Raw genomic sequence first — 19,022 nt, 5'->3', positions numbered from 1 at the left:
GGACACCTGCACCTCCAAGCAGCCGACAGCTACCAGCCGCCATACACACACACACACACACACACAGAGAATAATGTGAATGAATGAATGAATGAAGGCCGGGGCATGCAGAAGCCAAAGCTGGAAACGCCCCGTGTGTGCAGGCGGCAGCTGCGTCCCCGGGAGAACAGTGCGAACGTAAGACGAGCGGCCCCACCACCCCTGGGTGTCAATGCCTGGGCGAGGAGGGCGGGCCGGCTTCTTGCAAGCCCATCCACAGATTGCACGAAATCTCCATGGCAGGGGCGGGCGCTGTGGCGCAGCGGGTTAGGCTGCCGGCTGTAAGAACGGCATTCCGCAGCAGAGCGCCAGTTCACGTCCCGGCTGCTCCGCTTCCGATCCAATGGAAGACGGCCCAGATACTTGGGCCCCTGCCACCTGCGTGGGAGATCCTGATGGAGTTCCTGGCTCCTGGCTTTGGCCTGGCTCAGCCCTGGCTGCTGTGACCATTTGGGGAGTAAGCTAACAGATGGAAAATTTCTCTCTCTCTCACTGTCAAATAAATCTTTAACACACACACACACACACACACACACACGGGCGCGCACTCACAAAGCTCCATGGCAGGAATACAAGGCTGTCACCCCTCTAGTCCCCACCAGGGGCTGTGATGGCTGGGGGACAAGGCCACAGGAGAAACCCTGTATGACAGGCCCTGCACAGCTTTTGAATGTGCAACTACTGGGATGAATGAAATTAACCGAGGAAGGCAGGGCTGCAGGAGACAACGAAGGCTGCCCAATTAAATGCCGCCGGAGGCTCGCTCGCTCAGGCTAACGCATTCCTCAGTGCTGAGCTGAAATTCCAGTCTGCCGGGCATCCTGGAGCTGGCCTTGAGCCTCGGCAGCCGTGCGGGGGTGGTTTCGCAGCTGTGGCCGCTGCACGGCGGCCGTTCAGCTTAGGGACTCTGCTTCGTTTATTCGAAAGCCACCTGGGCACGGGCTCCAGGCCAGGCAGGAGAGGGGGCAGTGACCAGGGGACAGGGGTGATAAACAGGAGCGCTCGAGGCACCGGGGTTCCAGAGTACAGGGAACTCCAAAGGGAGTACAGAAACAGGGTCCCCAGTGGCAGAGTCTGGAAGGGCAGGGGCAGGGGTGGGACAGGGGAGTGGGACAGCGGCTGGAGGGGTGGGCAGGGCCCAGAGGAGGGGTGTAGGAGGAGGGGTGCATCTTATTCTAGCACAGCGGGGAACCCAGGCGGGTTTTCCCAGATGCCAGCTCGGCGTGGATGGTGCAGTCGGCAGGGAGAGGGGACGGGCCCTGGGAGCGGGGGCAGGGTCTGCAGGGGGCCGTGGGAGGAAAGCAGACGCTGCAGTGGCTCAGGGCTGTCCCCCACCCCGGCGCTCTGGAAGCCTGGCGGTCAGGCTGGGAGAGCTGGCCAGGGCTGCCGAGGCCGACATTCTTGTGCCAGCCCCAAGGCTGATTCACCCGCCGGCCGTCTGCAGTCTGTACAGGCGCAGGGCAGGCAGCAGTCGGGCCAGGGCGCGCCGCCCACCCCGCCCCCACCCGGCAGACCCCGACCTGGCCCTGGAGCCCAGAACAGCCTCCCAGCCCCGGGGCTTGACCAAGGCAGAGCGGCCCGAGCCCCAGGGGGTCTCCTTTCTATCACAGGCCAAGAGGAGTGGGGTGATGAGTGAGCCTGGGGGGAACAAGCCCCCAGGTCAGGACGCTCCATCTGTCACCCACACTGCGTAGTGCAGGCTAGCTGGTGCCTGGGACAGGTGCAAGGATGCTCATGAGCTCACCCCTTCCCCACCTCCCACCTGCCTGGAAGGGGAAACCATCAGCCTTCTACAGGGGCCCTATTCCAGGGCGGTGGGGTGGGCCCCCCACGGCGCTGCACCTGAGCCCGCGTACCCGGGGGTCAATGACCAGGTAGGTGCGGATGTTCATCTCCTTCAGGTAGGGGTCACGCTGCTGCCCGTGCCCGTCCTCCACCTCGTACGCCTTGTCCAGGTGGCTCAGCGTCGCCTCTGTGATGTGCACCCGGCTGCGGGAGACCTGAGTCAGGAAGGCTGGAGGGGGGCGGGGAGGGCGGCTCCCAAGAGGGCCAGTGCCCACCCAGGGGTGCCAAGCAGGGCCAGGCTCAGTGACTGACCCAGTTCCCCTGAGCCCCCCGATGGGCCCCTGATCTCCCCTGTGGCCAGCTGAGGGCTCACCCGGGGACTCCAGCCGCCTCCATCCTGTTGGCCAGCGACACGTCGTGGGACCACACGTCGTACTGCCACTTGCGCAGCCCGATGACGCCACACAGCACGTTCCCCGAGTGTATGCCCACACGCATGCTGATGTCCACGCCCGTGGCCTCCCGCACCTGCCTGGGGCACAGCAGCCCGGTCACCCCAGCCAGCCGGGGAGCAGGCTGCCCAACCTTGGAAGGGGCTGAGCACCCCGCTCCCCCGGGGGTGTACACGCAGATGCGGCCAGCCCAGAGCGCTCAGGCAGGGCAGGGAGGAGGGGAGACGATCCCCACTGTTTAACTCCATCTCCGGGGGTCCCTGCCTGGCAGCCCAGCTGCTGGGGTCACAGGGCCCAGGCAACCCCCAAAGTCCCACACACACGAGGAACATGGGGGCAACCCTAGGAAACAGGAACCCCAAGTTAGAGCCTCCTAGAGTGCAGGCTCCCCCAAACAGAGGCAGGGCCTCTGAGTCCCTCGAACAAGTGGGCAAGAGACAGGGAAGTGGTCGGCCCCGTGTGTCTACTGGCAGGGCAAGCGCGAAGCAAGCCAGCCGGGGCCAACGCCAGGGAGGCCAGAGGGAACCTGTAGCATGTCCTTGTGCCATCAGGCACGGAGCTGCCCGAGGCCACCCAGGCAGGGCAGAGGCAAGAGGGGACCTGGTCCCCTGGCCTCTGTCACCTTGGGGAGGTGTGGGGCTCGGATTTACCCCGGGAGGGGCAAGCTTCAGGCATAGCGGCTGCGCCCTATTCCGCCCCAGACACTGGTCAGTGTAGCCACTGCTTTCCACCTGCGGAACACACCCACGCGAGTTCCTCCTCCATGGAAGGAGCCCGGCTGGCATCTCCCTGCGCCTGGGGTCAGTCCTGACTCCAGCGTCCTCACAGGCTCGGACAGGACCCCAGTCTGCAGGTCCTCCTGCTGTCTGCCCCGAAACCTTCAGTCCTTGGAAGGAACAGAGCCCGCAGACCGTCCCCACGCCACCCGGCACGCGGCTGGGGCTTGGAGTCGCAGGCTGAGTGCCCGGGCAAGCCACTCCCGCACCCCAGCCTCAGTGTTCTCATCCGCAGGATGGGAGCAGAGCATTCCCCACCCGCCACGCCCTGGGAAGCAGGACCCAGAGCCAGGCCTGTCTTGCACCTACTTAATGGCCTCGCACATGTCCAGCCCCATCTTCACACAGTTCCGGGCGTGGGTAGGCAGGGACACAGGCAAGCCCGACACGCAGTAGTAGCAGTCACCCAGGATCTTGATCCGCATGCACTCGTTGGCCTGCCGGGGGTGGGGGGGGGGAGGGGAGGCCAGCGGGGTCAGTGCAGGGCTGGGGTCACTCACACCCACAGCCAACTCCCCCCCACACACTCAGGTGAGTCGGGCTCTTGGCTGCTCAGGGCTGTCTCCTGCGATGCCCGGTGAGAGGACGGGGACCTGGGAGCCACGCAGCAGGGCTGAAAGCCAGGATCCCTGGGGCCTCTGGGGACGGAGACCTTCTTGTAATTTGTGTTTGAGCGTCTTCGAGTACCTGGCCCTGGACGGGGCATTAGCACAGAGAGGCAAACAAAACTCCACGCAACCATGGCACACACAGGCTGATGGGAGGGCGGGACCCTAAGCTAGATGATAAAGTCTACGGGCTGCACAACGGCGGCAGGGCGAGGCAGGAAAACAGGGCACAGGAGCGGCCTGTGTGGCCAGAGACCCACGGGAACCGAGAGCCTTTTCAGTATGTGCAGAAACAGCACTGCCAGCACATGCAAAGGTCCTGAGGCAGGAAAGGTGCTTGGGACACAGAGCCCAGCAGCCCGAGCTCAGGGAGACAAGGACAGAGGCAGCAGGTGTCGAGGTTACCCAAGAGACAGCTACACTGCCAGGGCTGGGAGAGCAGAGGGGAAGAGTCCGAGGGGGCAGAGGCAGGGGTCTTGGGAAAACTCCCACAGAGGAACGGGGCCCCAGAGGGCTGTCTGAGGTTCCAGCAAGGGCCTGCAGGGGAGGTGTTGGGGGACGGCAAGGAGCCACCTGCCAGACATCAGCCTCTGCCCTCTGCTCCCGCCCCGCTCAGCTGACGGCCGGCAGACCCCCCTCAATGGATGGATGCCGCTGACTTCTGGGGGTGGGGGTGGGGACTGAGGTAGGCCGCCCCCCTGGGCCCAGCGCTCAGGAACAGCCTCTGTCTGCAGCTCCCTCCCCCGGAGCCTGTGGGGCCTGGCTGGGGGTCACGTCCAGCATCACTTCCCTGGACCCAGCAGCAGCCCTGCCCGGAGGTCGCCCTGCACCTGCTGGCCGGCACTAAGCCCCGCCCTGGGAGCTCCCTGCAGACAGGGGCCCCGGGGGCAGCCTGGACACCAGCACAGCCACGGTGCTGCCCCCAGCCCCAGCCACACTCCCCAGGCAGCTGCTCCCCCAAAATGACAGGTCTCTGTGCTACAGGGACACCTCTGAGAGGGAAGGCCCTGACCATGAGGAGGAGGGACCAGCCCCACCTGTCTCTGCCCAGATCTGGGAAGCTGGCACCTACAACAGCCTCTCTTTTCCCACCTGTGCAATGGGGCCAAGCCTCCTGGGCCTGCCGGTAGAGAAGGCTGTGACCACGAGGGCAAGGGCAGGTCCTCAGGCTTCACAGCAGGGGGAGGCCAGCTGTGGCCCCAGACCCCCGCCTCCTACAGCCCAGTCTCTGGGGCTAAGTCACACAGCTCCTGGAAGAAGGCTCCAGGCTAGAAAAGCCCTCTGGGTCGCTTGGTCCCCAACGTCCAAGATGGGGCGGCTCTCCAGAGCGTCCCTGGCCAGCATTGTCCTACAGCAATTTGGTTGCCTCCTGCAGTGGGGAGCTCATCCCCTGTAATGGGGAGTCCACCCCAGGGCCGAGTGGCTCTGATCATGAAGACTTCCCGGCGTGGGGCCAGACTCGCCTCCCCGGGAGCCCTGGGCCTCTGATCCTCTGCACCTGGGTGAAAGGCTACACACGCTCACGGGATGCGGGCACCGGGCAGCTTTTCACGTGGCTCAAATGTGCTGTGCAGCCAGGAAAGCCGCTGCCTTCACACTTACACTTGGGCCTCTGCTTAGCAGCCACCACCCCCAGGAAGCCTGCCCTGGCCACCCGAGGCTGGCCTAGGTGCTCCCTAGCACCCAGCACCTCAAGTGAGCAACTTGAGGGTGAGCCGGAGGCCCTACATGAACTCAAGGGATCGGCCCTCAGCAGGGACCATCGGTAAAGTAACCACCCTGCCAGACGCCCCTCCCTGCCTGGGACCTGCCACGCTCTTCAGCGCCCTGGGGACAAGGCCCGCTCTGCCCCTCGGCACCCCCGTCCTTGCACATCCAACCTTGGGCACAGGCCCCTCAAACTCAGTTCCATGCACACGCGGAGCTGCCGTTCTGTGCGTGCTGCCCCGCCCCCCCGCCCCCCCCCCCCAGCCCCGAATGCCTGTCCCTTTCCTGCTCAGGTCTCCTGTTTAGGTTTTCCAAATGTTAATGTGCACACGAGGCCCCTGGGAGCCCGTGCAAAGCACCCTGTGGACGAGGCCGGGTCTCACTCTGCGGAGACAGGATCGTGGCTGCCACCCGCTGCCCACAAGTGTTTGCTGCTGGGACACGGCCGTCCAGCCCTGGGTCCCAGCGCCCCCCGGGGGCGCAGTAGGGCAGGGCTCACCTTGGCGATCTGGTCAAACTTGCCGAAAAGCTCGTTGAGCACCACCACCAGCTCCTTGGGGGAGCAGTCGCTGGCCAGGCGCGTGAAGCCCACGATGTCCGCGTAGAGGATGCTGGGGGCGGGGCCGGGGGAGGGGCCGTCAGAGCCAGGACCAGGAAGGCCCAGCAGCAGGAGCACCAGGGCCCCAGTCTGGGCCGGCACAGATGCTCCCAGCCTTGATGGCAAATTAAAGCTCCAGAGACGCCACAATGAAGCAAAATGAAGCAAACTCCCACGCCCTTTGGGGGCCCCAAGACCACTCTCCCCGCCCGCGCCCCATCACTGTGGACCATGCCAGGGCTCCCACGGGCAGCTCCGAGCTGCTGCCTCCTCTCCGGTACCTGGATCCCCTCTTCAGCGCAAGGCTCGGGGACCTGCTCAACCCTCACACCCGGTCCCCGTCTGGAGGCCAAGATGGGCTGGGAAGCCAAGAGCTGTGGTCTGAAGCAGATCCCGAGTCCGCGAGCCCCTGGACTGGTCCACAGCCCAGCCAGCCAGGAGGCCCCGGGAGCAGGCAGCGCCCACACAGACACTGAACTCGGGCTGGAGGGTTCCGGGGAGAGCCGGCAGCCCAAGGACAGCTGTCAGGCCTGGGGGCTCTACCTCCTTTCGGGGGGCCCGTGCCCCTTGAAGGCCATCTGCAAGGCTGCTTCTCTCAACAGAGCTACGCCCAGTTGCGTCCTCACTTAACCCTGATCTGACGCTACGAGCCCTGGGGACACTGAGGCCCGGAGAGGGGCGCGCGGCGGGCACCCACCTGACGTTCCGGTGCCGCTTGACGTAGAGGCTGTGGAAGTTGTTGTCGGGCAGGTAGCGGCGGTCCCCGTGCTCCTTGAGCCGCTCGATGATGGCCAGCTTCATGCCCATGGAGATGTGCGCCGGCAGCACAGACAGCAGCAGGTTCTCCTGGCGCGGGCAGCGGAGCGGCGGGCTCAGCGCGCTTCCTGCTCTGCCCGCCACGCCCCCATCTCCCTGGCCACACAGCCTCCCGCGGCCCCAGCAGCCCAGGGTCTGGCCCTGTGTGCGCAAGAGACATGCACGCTCCCACGGGCGTGCGCGCACACACACACACACATGCACCCTGCTTGGCAGGTGTCTGGGGTGGGGGGCTGGGCGGGGCCGGGTCCTCACCTGCTGACGCTTCTCAATGCGCAGCTTCCGGCGGATCTGGATGCACTTGACCGTGTAGGTGAAGAGGTCGCGGGAGGCGTCCTGCAGCTGGTGCTTGTGGAAGGCACCCGTGAAGTTGCCGCACAGGAAGATGACAGCATTGGCCAGCAGCTGTGGGTGCCAGGGTGGGGGCTCAGCATTCCTGTGGTGGGGACTGGTGACGCTCCCCGCCCATCATCCCCTGACCCAACCCGCTCAGGCCTGGAAACCGAGGCCCAGCCAGGGGCCAGTCTTCTCCTCAGGAGCCTCTGCCAGCCCTTGCTGCACCTGCTGGGCACCTGTGCCGGCCAGAAGGCTGGGCCGCCAGTGAGCAGGGGAGCGAGGCGGCCCCTCACACAGCCCAGGGCCTGAGGGGTGCGCACAGGGCAGTCCCAGAATGCACTGCCACCGCCCGGCTGCCTGGAAGTGTAGCCCTGCCCTGGAAGGGACCCTTGGGCCTGGAGGAGGAACACACACCTCTGAGTGCCCACTCAACACAGACAGGGGGCCCGGAATACGGCCCTGCCCTGCCCGGATGGGGATCCCAGGGAGAAAGCGGGACCTCGGACCAGGTTGTCCCCCGACACTGGGCGCTGGCCTGGGAGGGAAGGGCTGTGCCTGCAGGGGGACCGGAGGCCAGCAAAGGCAAGATGGGCAGGACAGGGCCCCATCTGTCTGGGAGGGGTGGGGGGGGGCAACATCCAAGCAGCAGAGAAAGCCTGGCCTTGGGACCCTGTGCGAGCCAGCAGCTCCGAGCTCACTGACAGGCCGCTCAGCCCAAACACAAGCCCCTCCCCAGAGAGCAGGCCTCAGCCTGGTCCCGCCCCAGCACCCAAGAACCGCCCCTCACCTGTAGCCCCACCTGGGCGCTGGGCGTGGTGAAGACCCCCATCACGGCGCCGATCACCAACAGGTGGGAGGCGGTGGAGACGACCCCCACGGCCACGGCTCCCTGCGTGCTGAAGGGCAGCAGCGTGTACACCACGAAGATGATGAACAAGAAGAAGGGCACCTGGGGGCAGGGCCCGAGAGCCTGAACCGACGGAGGGGCGGGACCTCGGTCCTCCCCACGGCCCCCACACCTCCCACGCGTGCTGCGCTGAGTTCAGCAACAGACAAGCGTCAGAACGAGGGGGCTCCGTCCGCAGGATCGCGGTTCACCAGCAGAGCACCGGGAAGGGCCGGCAGCAGGGGAGGCCCACCTATCCACGGTCGGAGCTCCTAGCCGCTCGCCCCACCTGCTCTGCAGCCACCCTCCTGAGAGAGGGCCCCACCCCCCAACCCGCAGCCTTCCTCACCCCACCCCTGCCACGGGAGCAGTCCCACGGCCCAGGTGCCCGGCTCAGAGGGGACCACCGCGGGCCAGGCCAGCATCACTCAGGCCTGGGGCATGAGCTTGTGCAGAAAGGGTTGTCTCTCTCTCTCTCTCTCTCTCTCTCTCCCACTTCCTCCCTGCTGGGGTGGGGGAACCTGGAGGTTGAACAGTATGGGCTCCCGTGGCCTGGGGACAGTAGGTCTACTGCAGCCCTGTCAGCACAGAGCCCACCCCAGGACCCAGAGCCACAGCCCCGGCTACAAGGACCTGATGCCCAAGGCGGGGCGGCTGGCCGCAGCCCCCAGGCATGCGGGGTCCCCCACCCTGTTACCTGCTCCCACGCACAGGCCTGCTTCGTCCACGAGTCGAACACCAGCACATAGCCCAGCGTCAGCAGGCAGGCCCAAGTGAGCAGCGCCACCGCCCTGAGCCAGCGCCGAACAAGGCACTCAACGTACACCAGCACGTAGACAGCCACAAACACGGCGAGCGCCAGGAACGCCGTGGCCAGCACAGCCTGGTGCTGAGAGGGGTCCTGGGGGGATAGACAGGCGCAGAAATGCCTCCATGGTTCCCGGCAGGGCGCCACCTCCTCCAGAAAGCCCACCTATATTGGCCCACCCTCTACAATACGGACAATGTCCACATCAAACACTGGCTTCCCTCTTACCTCCAGGCCCTCACCTGCACCGCCATCTCCGGGAGGGAGGGGCCACTCAGGGGCCTCAGCATCCCCACATCCCAGCCCAGCCCCCCTCCAGGCCCCCCTGATGCTCTGGGAACAGGCTGCCCAGCTCCCTCACAGGCAAAGCCATGGAAGGCCACCGGCAGCAGAGGACACCATTGGGTGTGGGCGGGCACTGAGGAGAAAAGGCGTCCACGCCCCCCAGCAGGAAGCTGGAGCGAGGACACAGCAGTGCGCCCAGGAGGGGAGCGGCGGCACCAGCCAGGACCTGCACGGCTGGCGGGGCCCAAGCAGGCTCTGCGTGCCCCTGTTCACCCCCAGCTCCGGTGTCCCATGGTACACACACACACACACACACAGAGATCCAAGCAGCACTGACAGAGTGCCCACTGGGTAACCAGCCACCCTACACATAGCAGCACCCTGTGGTCTCCGAGGTTTTCTTCTAGAACTCTCGACATTAATTAGAAAGAAAATGAGAGGCTGGGCATTGGTGCAGTGCTTAAGCTGCAGCTTGGGGCACCCGCTTCCCCTCTCAGTGCCGGGTTACCGTGCTGCCTCTGCCGCCAATCCAGCGCCCTGCTAAAGCACACCCTGGGAGGCAGCAGGGGCTGGTCCAAGTACTCGGGGCCCCGCCACCCACGTGGGGGACCGGGATGACGTTCCAGGCTCCTGGCTGGAACCTGGCCCAGTCCCATTGTTGCAGGCATTTGGGGGACGGGCCAGCAGACAGAAGATTCTCTCTCTCTCTCTCTCTCTCTCTCTCTCTGCCATTCTGCCTTTCAAATAAAAACGAGCTAAGTTTAAAAGGAAAGTGAAGCATGCAGTCCTGCAGCTGTGCTAGTCCCAGGGCAAGCGTTTGATGGCTGCACCCACACAGCGGCTGCAGCAGGGCAAGCGCCCAGGACAGCGATGCCATCAGCTCAGGGCTGGGTTAAGGAGGATTCTGAGGAGCGGACGTCTCGCACAGCAGCTATGACAACACTTGGGATGCCCTCTTCCTATACCGCAGAGCCTGGGTTTGAGTCTCGGCTCCTCTCCCTCTCCCAGCTTCCTGGCGGCACAGTCCCCCAGGAGCCAGCCATGACAGCTCGAGTTTCTGGGCCTTTGCCACCCGAGTGGGAGATATGCATGGAGCTCCCAGCTCCCGGCTTTGGACTGGTTATGGTGAGCATCTGGGGAGTGAGCCAGTCGACACAGGATCTGTCTCTCTGATTTTCCAACTGTCATGCAGAAGACTTCTGAGGCCCACAGACGCCTGCCCTGCCAGGGGACCCAAGGGAAGTGGGGTACACAGGGGTCCCTGATCAGGTCTTTGGGAAAATTCAGTTTCATCGTGGAGAAAAGCGAGGAGAAGTTTTTGGCCAAAGTCATCTACATCCACCCCCGGACTTCAGCATTGAAAATCCAAAGGCAACTGCCATCTCTGGCCAGCCCACAAGTGCTCCAGGTGCGGAGAGACGCCGCAGCTAGCCCCAGCCTCCCCAGTACACAGCTGCGCCCGTGGCGCAGGGACTCACCCCATGGCTGAAGGCGATGGCGATGAGGGCGCAGCAGGCGGCGGTGGCGGCCACCAGCAGGGTGAGCAGCAGCGGCCCGTGCTGGCTGGTGAGCCGGTACTTCTCATAGAGCGCCGCCTGGTCCGGGCCCTCCTCGCCCTCGTTGAGGAAGTAGCGCCCCTTGGCCGGCATCCTTGGCCCTGGGCACCCTCAGGACCAGCCCCGGCCTGGGGGGCATCTGGCAGCCCCCACCCTCCTCCGTGGGCCCGGGCCTAGGCCTCTGGCCTCACCGGGGCTGGCGAGTGGGGCCGGGCGGGGGCCTCTGCGGCCTGCAGCTCCATGGGCGATGTGGGTTGGTATTCCGCTCACTGGGCCGCTGGTGTAGTCCGGTGCGCCCGGCTGGGCTGAGCAGGCCCGTGAGGCCTCAGCGCTGTGGAGACAAAGCAGACCCCGGTTTGCAATCTGCCAACCACGTGCAGCCGCCAGGGTTTGACTGTTTTTCCTTGGAACACTGGGAGTTCAGTATTGAGGGGTGGGAACATGATCCAGCTTTGGTGCTTAGAGGTGGGGTCCTTGGGGGTGATTACTTGGCATCACGTCATTGGGGGGCCCACCGTCGGATCCTGGTGGCTCTGCGGGAGACCCAGACACACGCACTCCAGTCTTGCCATGTGACGCCCAGTGCCACTGCGGGACTGTGCTGGCAAGACCACCACTACCATAGGCCCAGCCAATGGGGCCTCTGATCTTAGACTGAGAACCTCCAGGATGATGAGCCAAAAACCAAGCCTGGTTCAATCGCAGCCACTCCAATTCTGGTCCAGCTCCCTAATGCACTTGGGAAGGCAGCAGAGGATGGCTCAAGTGTTTGGGCCCCTGAACCCACATGGGAGACCCAGATGGAGTTCCAGGCTCCTGGCTGCAGCCTGTCACAGCCCCAGCCATTGTGGCCATTTGGAGAGTGAACCAGTGAATGGAAGAGTCTCGGTCTTGCCCCTCCTCTCTGTCACTCTGCCTTTCAAATAATAAAATAAATCTTTTTTTTATATAATACTTTCTTATTTTTTATTAACATTAGCTCTTTTCATATTAGTAGTAGCAAGTTCTGATTTTTAGTATAGGTTGTGTATCTCTTATTTGAAACACTTGGGGCCAGAAGTATTTTGTTTTCTGGGTTTTTCTGAATTTTCTAGTAGTCGCACAAGCATAATGAGATACCACAGGGATGGGAAGGGACCAAGCCTAAATATGAACTTCACTTAGGTTTTGTTAAGCTTTATGTACAGAGCCTGAAGGCAGCAGGACACAGGGTGTGTAACACTGTCACGATGCCCTGCTTGAGACACTGTGTTGGCAATGACAAGGCTTCAGACTGTGCAGTGTTCAGCAGTTCAGATTAGGGATGCTCAAACTGTACTGTGCTAAGGCAAGAGAGAAACATCATACTTTCCATTTATTTTTAAATTTCCTATGAACTACTTTCTAGTAAAAAACTGTTTGGTATTAAGTGTTTTTATCTCAAATTCTAAAAGTAACCATGGCCCTCAGCTGAACTGTACGCTCCCGGGCTTTTCTATCTCAGGGATATTTACACAGTAAATGCCATTTCAGTCACTGAGCTCTTCCTCATCACTGAGATAGGTGCTTTTCTTTATCCTCGGCCGTCTTGAGTCATCGGATGTGGAGGGACCCCCTGGACTGGGTCTCCATTTTCTTTGTTCTTCTTCAATTTTGGCTTGATTTCTTCTTCTGGTTCAGGAATCTTTAAAAAATCTTTTTTAAAAAAAAATTTTGTTTTGGGGCCGGCGCCGTGGCTCACTTGGTTAATCCTCCGCATGCAGCGCCGGCATCCCATATGGGCGCCGGGTTCTGTCCCGGTTGCCCCTCTTCCAGGCCAGCTCTCTGCTGTGGCCCGGGAGTGCAGTGGAGGATGGCCCAAGTGCTTGGGCCCTGCACCCCATGGGAGACCAGGAGAAGCACCTGGCTCCTGGCTTTGGATCAGCGCAGCGCCAGCCATAGCAGTCATTTGGAGGGTGAACCAACGGAAGGAAGATCTTTCTCTCTGTCTCTCCCTCTCACTCTCTGTAACTCTACCTGTCAAATAAAAATATTTTTTTAATTTAAAATATTTATTAAAAAAAAGATTTATTTACTTATTTTGAAAGGCAGAGAGAGAGAGAGACAGTGAGAGACAGAGAATCTCCCATCCACTGGTTCACTCCCCAAATGGCTACAACGGCCAGGGCTGTGCCAGGTGAAGCCAGAAACCTCTTCCTGGTCTCCCTCGTGGGCAGCAGGGGCCCAAGCACCTGGGCCGTCTTCCACTGCCCTTCCAGGTGCACCAGCAGAGAGCTGGATCAGAAGTGGAACAGCCGGGACCCAAACCGGCAGCCACAGGGATGCCAGTGCCAGAGACAGCAGCGTCACCCACCACACCAAGGTGCCAGCCCCAAAACTATTTGAAAAGCAGTGCTTTGCAGTAAGGACAGCAGCGACTCCTGTCCCACCGCGCATCGGTACACACATCCCCCTGCTCGTCTTCAGAGCCTGCAAAGGCGGAGCTGCCCACCCAGTTTAGGGTCGCAGAACTGAGCCCAGAGGGGCAAGGATCACATGGCAGGAGCCGGCTGCTAGGAGGGCTGAGATTCAAACCCATGGCCCAGGCTTCCCTCTGACACCCTTGGGGACGGCACAGATGACACAAGCACACCAATAGCAAATGCCTGCCCCTCTGCCCTGCTGCCAAACACCTGTGCTGCTTAACCGCAAAGCCTGGGACAACGCCCCACAGCTGCTCCACGCCCCGCGCACCCCCTGTGGCCCCGACATGGGAGCCTGCACACTGGGCCAAACACACACACTGAGCCCAGGCCACTCTCTGCGCGCAGATGCCGCCCTGCCCTCCCCGGCATGGAGAGGTTCCCAAGGCCCCGTGGGAACCCAGGCCTGGTAAACACGGCTCTCAGGGATCTAATTAGGCCACTTCCCCGGGCAACAGCCGGAGGGAAAGGAGGTGGACAATGGACAGCCCTGGGCGCAGGGACCTTGGCCCATCCAAGGACCTTGGCCAGCTCCTGAACAAGCCGTGCCTTGTGCAGCAAAGTTGGGGGGGGGGCTGATCACTCCTGGAAAGGTGGCCCTGGGACCCACCACCAGGCCCCTCCCACCTGGGAGCCACCCCTGCCCCAGGGGGAAGGGGGCCAGGCCCAGAGGCCCAGTCACTGACCCTGCAGGCAACCAAGAGGGGCCTTTGGAAGCCCTGGATGCCACGTCCCCAGCAAATGACCCTGAAGCCTCAGCTTGCAAAACTCAGTGATGGGGAGCCCATTACTTTGCAAAGCATCCCCTCCACCACTAGCCCCTACACCTTGTATGGAGCCAAGCCCTGCCTCCCGCCCCACCCCCACCCCTATAGTCCTGTCCACACTTCCCACCAAGAGCAGGAATCTGCCCCTTCACCTGGAGACACGTGACCCGCTGGGTCCCTCCCTGGCATCCACACACCCCCCGTCTACCCTGGAGACCCAGCCCCTGAGAGAGGCCCCCACCACAGCCCAGCTGGGGCAGGGTGCTTCTTGCTTCTGCTGAGTAACACCCGCCCTCCCCTGACCCCCACCATGTCAGTCCCCTGGCTCAGGGGCCACACAACCCAGATATGGCCAAGAAGCCCCCATGACCAAAACCACCCCAGTGAGCATCCTCTTGAGACTTTTACTGACCCAGGGAAAGAAAGAGGTGCTATTTTGTCCGGGGCCCAGAGCTGCCAGCACACACCCGAGCTGCAACAAGGAGACAGCCCACCTGGAAAGGAAGCCGACATGGAGAGCTGGAAGGAGACAGAGGCTGTTGTCACAACAGCCCAAGCCTGGAGCCAGCTGCACCTGAAGCTCAAGCAAACACCAGGTATGCCAATCACACGGGACAGTCACTCCCTGAAGCCAGTCTCAGTTTGTCATTTGCAACCACCAGTCCCAAGGTGGACATCAGCACCCTGATCCAGCGGACGCCTAAGCCCCGTGGGACCAGAGCCGGTGGGGGGGGGTCCCACTCCCCAGAGAGCTGAGAATAGGTTCTGCAGACACTTCCTGCCCTGGCTAGCTAGGACCTTCTCTGGAAGGAGCTGGGCCAGGGAGGGGACATCCCTATCCCCTCCCAGTTAACTGCTGTCCCTGCGGCCCAGGCCCCTGCAGGGAAGCACAAGAAGGGGCGCTCCCCGTACCCCGCCCGTGGGCCTCCAAGGACTCTTCTCCCTCTGGAAGGGGTCTAGGGAAGCCAGGTGCACACAGACGTCGGGGGAATCAACTTCTCCACACCCAGGCCACCTTGTGGCTCTGAGCGGTCCCCAGCCCCAGGGCTCGTGATACAGCCGTAAGCAAAATCTCCCAGGCTCTTTCTGTGTGCCGGGCTCTGTGACTTCCTCAGATCTGCACGCCTGCCCTGTGGATCTGACTGCTCCTCCCAGTTCACTGATTCGGCATCTGAGGCACAGGGAGCTTCCGTCACTTGCCCCGGTCACACAGCTTCTAAATCAGAGAGCTGGGAGCTGAGCACAGGCCACCTGGGGACCACCAACATCCCGATGTCCACAGTCCCTCAAACTTCAAAATGCCCGCACTCCCCAGCCTGCCCTGCCACTAGACCATGGCCAGAGCTTCAGCCAGGGGCACAGGAGGCCAAGCAGACCCCACTGGGGACCTCCCCTCTCCCTTGCTGAGCAACGTCAGGCCAGGGAGATCCAGCAGGGCCACCTCCTCCAGGAAGCTCTCTGAACTACACCCTACACACCCTCTTCTCCTTTCCTTGTGACTGAACAGAACTGTGGCTCCTCTCCCAAGCCCTGACCATCTGGGCCCAGGCTGCAGAGCCATGCGGGCTGCTGTTAGTAGGAGGCTAGGACTCCATGGTTCAGCTCGGGGTGGAGCCCTCAGGGGCCCTCAGGGCAGGCTTCTCCGGGGGGCCCTGCTGGTCCCAGGGAGGGTGAGCTCTAGGCCACCCCCAGCTTTCACAGGGGCACACAGGCACCACTTCCTCATGCACGCGGTGCTGGCAAGAACCCCAGCCCAGCTTCCTCTGGCCGAGCCCCGGCAGGCCCTGGGGCTCCCATGGCCTCAGAAAGCAGAAGTGGGGTGCTGGGAGCATCAAGGAGGGCCGGGCAGGCCTGCAGAGAGGAGAGGCAACCACGCGGCAAACGCCCATACGCCCAGTCTGGCCCCGAGACAGTGGGGCTCCACTCCTGGGACAGGACGTGTGGGGTTGCCGTCTCCTCAGCACGTGGTCCTAGGAGCCCCTCTGCTTCCTTAAACGACACTAGAGTCCCTCTGCCCAGCACACGGCCCAAAGGGTGCTGGGGGAAGTCTCAGGGGACCACGACATTCTTGTCTCGGTTTTGCGGGCATTCGAGGCCCCATCGCCCTCCTCGTCCCCTCCCTGTCCCCAGGCCTTGCTGGGCTTCTGCTCACAGCACTGACCTCCTGCCCAGGGCCTTCTCTCCCAGGCACACCCCCAGCGCCCGCGCACACTGCCTCACCAAACCTCCGTGCCGTGTGTCCGTGTCTGTGTCCGTAGCCGGCCCGGGCGATGCGGTGCTGAGCCAGACGCCAGGGCAGGGAAGCCAGCACACAGCCCAGCCCGAGCTGGTGAGCAGGGAGGGAGGCTGTGGGGCAGAGGGGGAGGGTGAAGGGGGCGGGGCGGGAAGTGCCCGCAGCACACGGCCCCCAGGTACGCCAGGCAAGGGGAGACCCGGGCTCCCTACCAATGCCGCTGCCCCAGCCTCACACTCCGGGATGCCCTGGCTGCTCAAGGGGGCTGAGAAGGTGGCAAAGAAGCCCAAATAGCAAGCGGGGGCTGCGGAAGCCCTGCAGGATCACAGCCCCCACCCAGGAGCTCCTGACGTCAGCCGACAGAGCCTCAGGCAAAGGCGCGCAGCACAGAACCTAGCAGGAAAGGCCCCGGGAAGCAGCCAGCCCACGTCACATCCCAGTGCCTGGGTTTGATCCCTAGAGCAGCTCCTGACTCCAGCTCCCTGCTAATGTGGACTCTGGGAGGCAGCGGCGATGGCTCAAGTAGGGGGGTCCCTGCCACCCACATGAAGACCTGGATTGAGGTCCCAGTTCCTGGCTCAGCCTGGTTGTTGCAGGCATCATCTGGGGGAGTAAACCAGTGGCTGGGAACTCTTGCTGTCTGTCTGTCTGTCTGACTCTCAAATAAATAAAAAACATATTAAAAACTCAAAAAAGACAAATAAACCCCAGGCAGGGTGAAAGCTGTGGCTCCCCGGGCCAGCACCGTGCAGCCGTGGGTTAAGCCGCGACCGGCGATGCCTGCATCCTTTATGGGCACCAGCCCAGGTCCGAGCCCCAGCTGCTCTATTTCCATCCCAGCTCCCTGCTAATGTGCCTGGGAAAGCAGCAGAGGATGGCGCAAGCTTCTGGGCCCCAGCACCCACATAGGAGACCTGGATAAAGCTCCTGGCTCCTGCCTTCGGCCTGGCCCAGCCCTGGACGTTTTGGTCATCTGGGGAGTGAACCAATGGATGGAAGACCTCTCTCTCTCCTTTTCTCTAACTCCATCTTTCAAATAAAATGAACAAAACAAAACAAAAGCTGAAGTTCCCGAAGGCGCAAGCCCCAGCCAGCGCTACTCCGGCTCTCAGGCCCCTGGGATCTCCCAGGCTGATTCAGCCCCGCCCCAGATGCCACAGGCTGCCTGCTGGTCTTTGAGTCCAATCCCAGTTCTGCCTCCAGTTCTGTGACGCTGAGCAAGCCCCTGGCATGACCGGGGCCTCACTTTCCCCTCTTGCAAAGGGGTGGTGGTGCCAGAGCTGGGGTGGAGGCAGAATCACTCCACACAAGGATGGGGCCCGCTGCTGTCACCTGGCCCTGAGGGCCCAGTCTGGTAGCCTCCGTGCCTGAAGCCTGCCGTCCACTTCATTGCTGTGGCCCAGCATCAGCTGGTGGGCAGGGCGGGTCTCTCCTTTAAAGCAAACCCCCAGCGTAGGCCATGCCACCTGCGACCCCCGCCTCCTATAGCCAGGGCCTGGATCAAGTCTCCACTTTCCACTTCCCACCCAGCTTCCTGCTAACACGCACCAGGTTTGCTCGGTCACCTGCCAGTTCTTTCTCTAAAAAGAGAGATTTATTTGAAAGGTCGAATGACACAGAGATCCTCTATCCACTGGTTCACTCCCTAAATGACCGAGAATGGCCGGGCCCAAGCCAGGGGTCTGGAACTCCATCCGGGTCTCCCACGTGGGTGGTAGGGGTCCAAGTATTTGGGCCACCTTTGCTGCTTTCCCAGGCGCATTAGCAGGGAGCTGGATAGGAAGTGGAGCATCTGGGACTCGAACCAGCACTTCAGTGTGGGCTGCAAGTAGCAGCCGAACCCGCTGTACCACAACATGGGCCCCTCTCCAGACAACTGCCAGGGAACTCATCCATCCATTCATCCATCCCCCGAGGGCTTCACACGAGCACTCGCAACAGACACGCATTAGCCCCTCCCGTGTGCCAGGCTCCAGGCAAAAGGCCCAGGAGGGAGAAACCTCAGCGCCCCGCCCACCGGGTGCATGCCGGGGCTGAGCCCAGGGCGCTGATTAAAAACAAACCAATCAACCAGGCTCCCTATGGAGAAAACATCGGCATTGCCTCTCCACTCGGGCCTGAGATTCCACAATCAGCGGTTCATTTCACTCAGCGGCCACATCACCTCCTCACCAGGTTCCCCTTAGCATGGCAGCGCTCCCACGCCCACAGGAAACAGATCCCTGAGCCTTTCCTCCTTGAGGAGGAACAGAAGGGCGGGTCCTGCTGGCCCCCAGGGACCCCTGCAGGGCGGGTCCTGCCTGTGACGTCACACCCGCAGACGACAGGTGCACTGGTGATGTGAGGTGAGACAGGAGACGCCTCACAGGCCCTCGAGCCACCCCCGCCCTGGCAGAAGGAAGGTTGTTGGTGAGTCTACCTCCTGCACTGCTCGCAGCCTGTTTATAGGCAGCGGCTGAGGCAGGCATTGGCACAGCGGTCCCGATGCTGCTTGGATGCTCACGTCCCAGACCCAGGCAGCTGGGTTCCCGTCCTGCCTCCACTTCCACTTCTGGCTTCCTGCTGACGTGCACCCTGGGAGGCAGCAGGTGATGGAGAAAGTGTTGGAGTTCCTACCACCCACACGGGAGACCCAGATAGAGTTCTAGGATCCTGGCTTCAGCTAGGCCCACCCCTGGGCATACCAGGCATTTTGGGGAATGAACCAGCAGATAGAAGACCTCCCTCTATAAAAAAAAAATTTAAAACAGCACAGCCTAGAAGAGAGCGAACAAGCTGGAGCCAAAACCTATACAAGGACGATTTCCAGAGAGCGAGAAACTTCAAGGGAATCTCACTTAACTCTGGTTAGACAAGGCCTTCCTGACCTGACCGAAATCCAAAAACCATAAAGACAAGACTGACAAATGAATCACGTGACAGATCGAAA

At 62.2% G+C, this 19,022-nt stretch overlaps 1 protein-coding gene across 6 annotated transcripts in view; it reads right to left on the bottom strand.

Annotated features, from left to right (window-relative positions):
- ADCY7 (adenylate cyclase 7) overlaps positions 1–19,022 on the bottom strand; it is a 58,698-nt gene that overhangs the window by 11,604 nt on the left and 28,072 nt on the right. For 3 of the 6 annotated variants that reach the window (XM_051833913.3, XM_008275048.5, XM_070063174.2), the window contains exons 2-10: positions 10,575–10,983; positions 8,701–8,904; positions 7,905–8,066; positions 7,037–7,186; positions 6,663–6,811; positions 5,867–5,978; positions 3,362–3,489; positions 2,198–2,356; positions 1,896–2,028 (exon numbers count right to left, since the gene is read on the bottom strand). In XM_051833913.3, coding sequence (XP_051689873.3) covers positions 1,896–2,028; positions 2,198–2,356; positions 3,362–3,489; positions 5,867–5,978; positions 6,663–6,811; positions 7,037–7,186; positions 7,905–8,066; positions 8,701–8,904; positions 10,575–10,745 — 1,368 coding nt within the window. In that variant the 5' untranslated portion in view covers positions 10,746–10,983. Of the gene's footprint in view, positions 1–1,881; positions 2,029–2,197; positions 2,357–3,361; positions 3,490–5,866; positions 5,979–6,662; positions 6,812–7,036; positions 7,187–7,904; positions 8,067–8,700; positions 8,905–10,574; positions 10,984–19,022 lie in introns of those variants that run through there. The other 3 variants (XM_089319097.1, XM_070063175.2, XM_089319098.1) reach the window with 3 other exon arrangements.

This window comes from Oryctolagus cuniculus, chromosome 18 (genome assembly GCF_051225735.1).
Source record: "Oryctolagus cuniculus isolate XC-2025 breed Fujian yellow rabbit chromosome 18, ASM5122573v1, whole genome shotgun sequence".
NCBI lineage: Eukaryota > Metazoa > Chordata > Mammalia > Lagomorpha > Leporidae > Oryctolagus > Oryctolagus cuniculus.
This window is presented reverse-complemented; position numbering and strand designations above follow the sequence as displayed.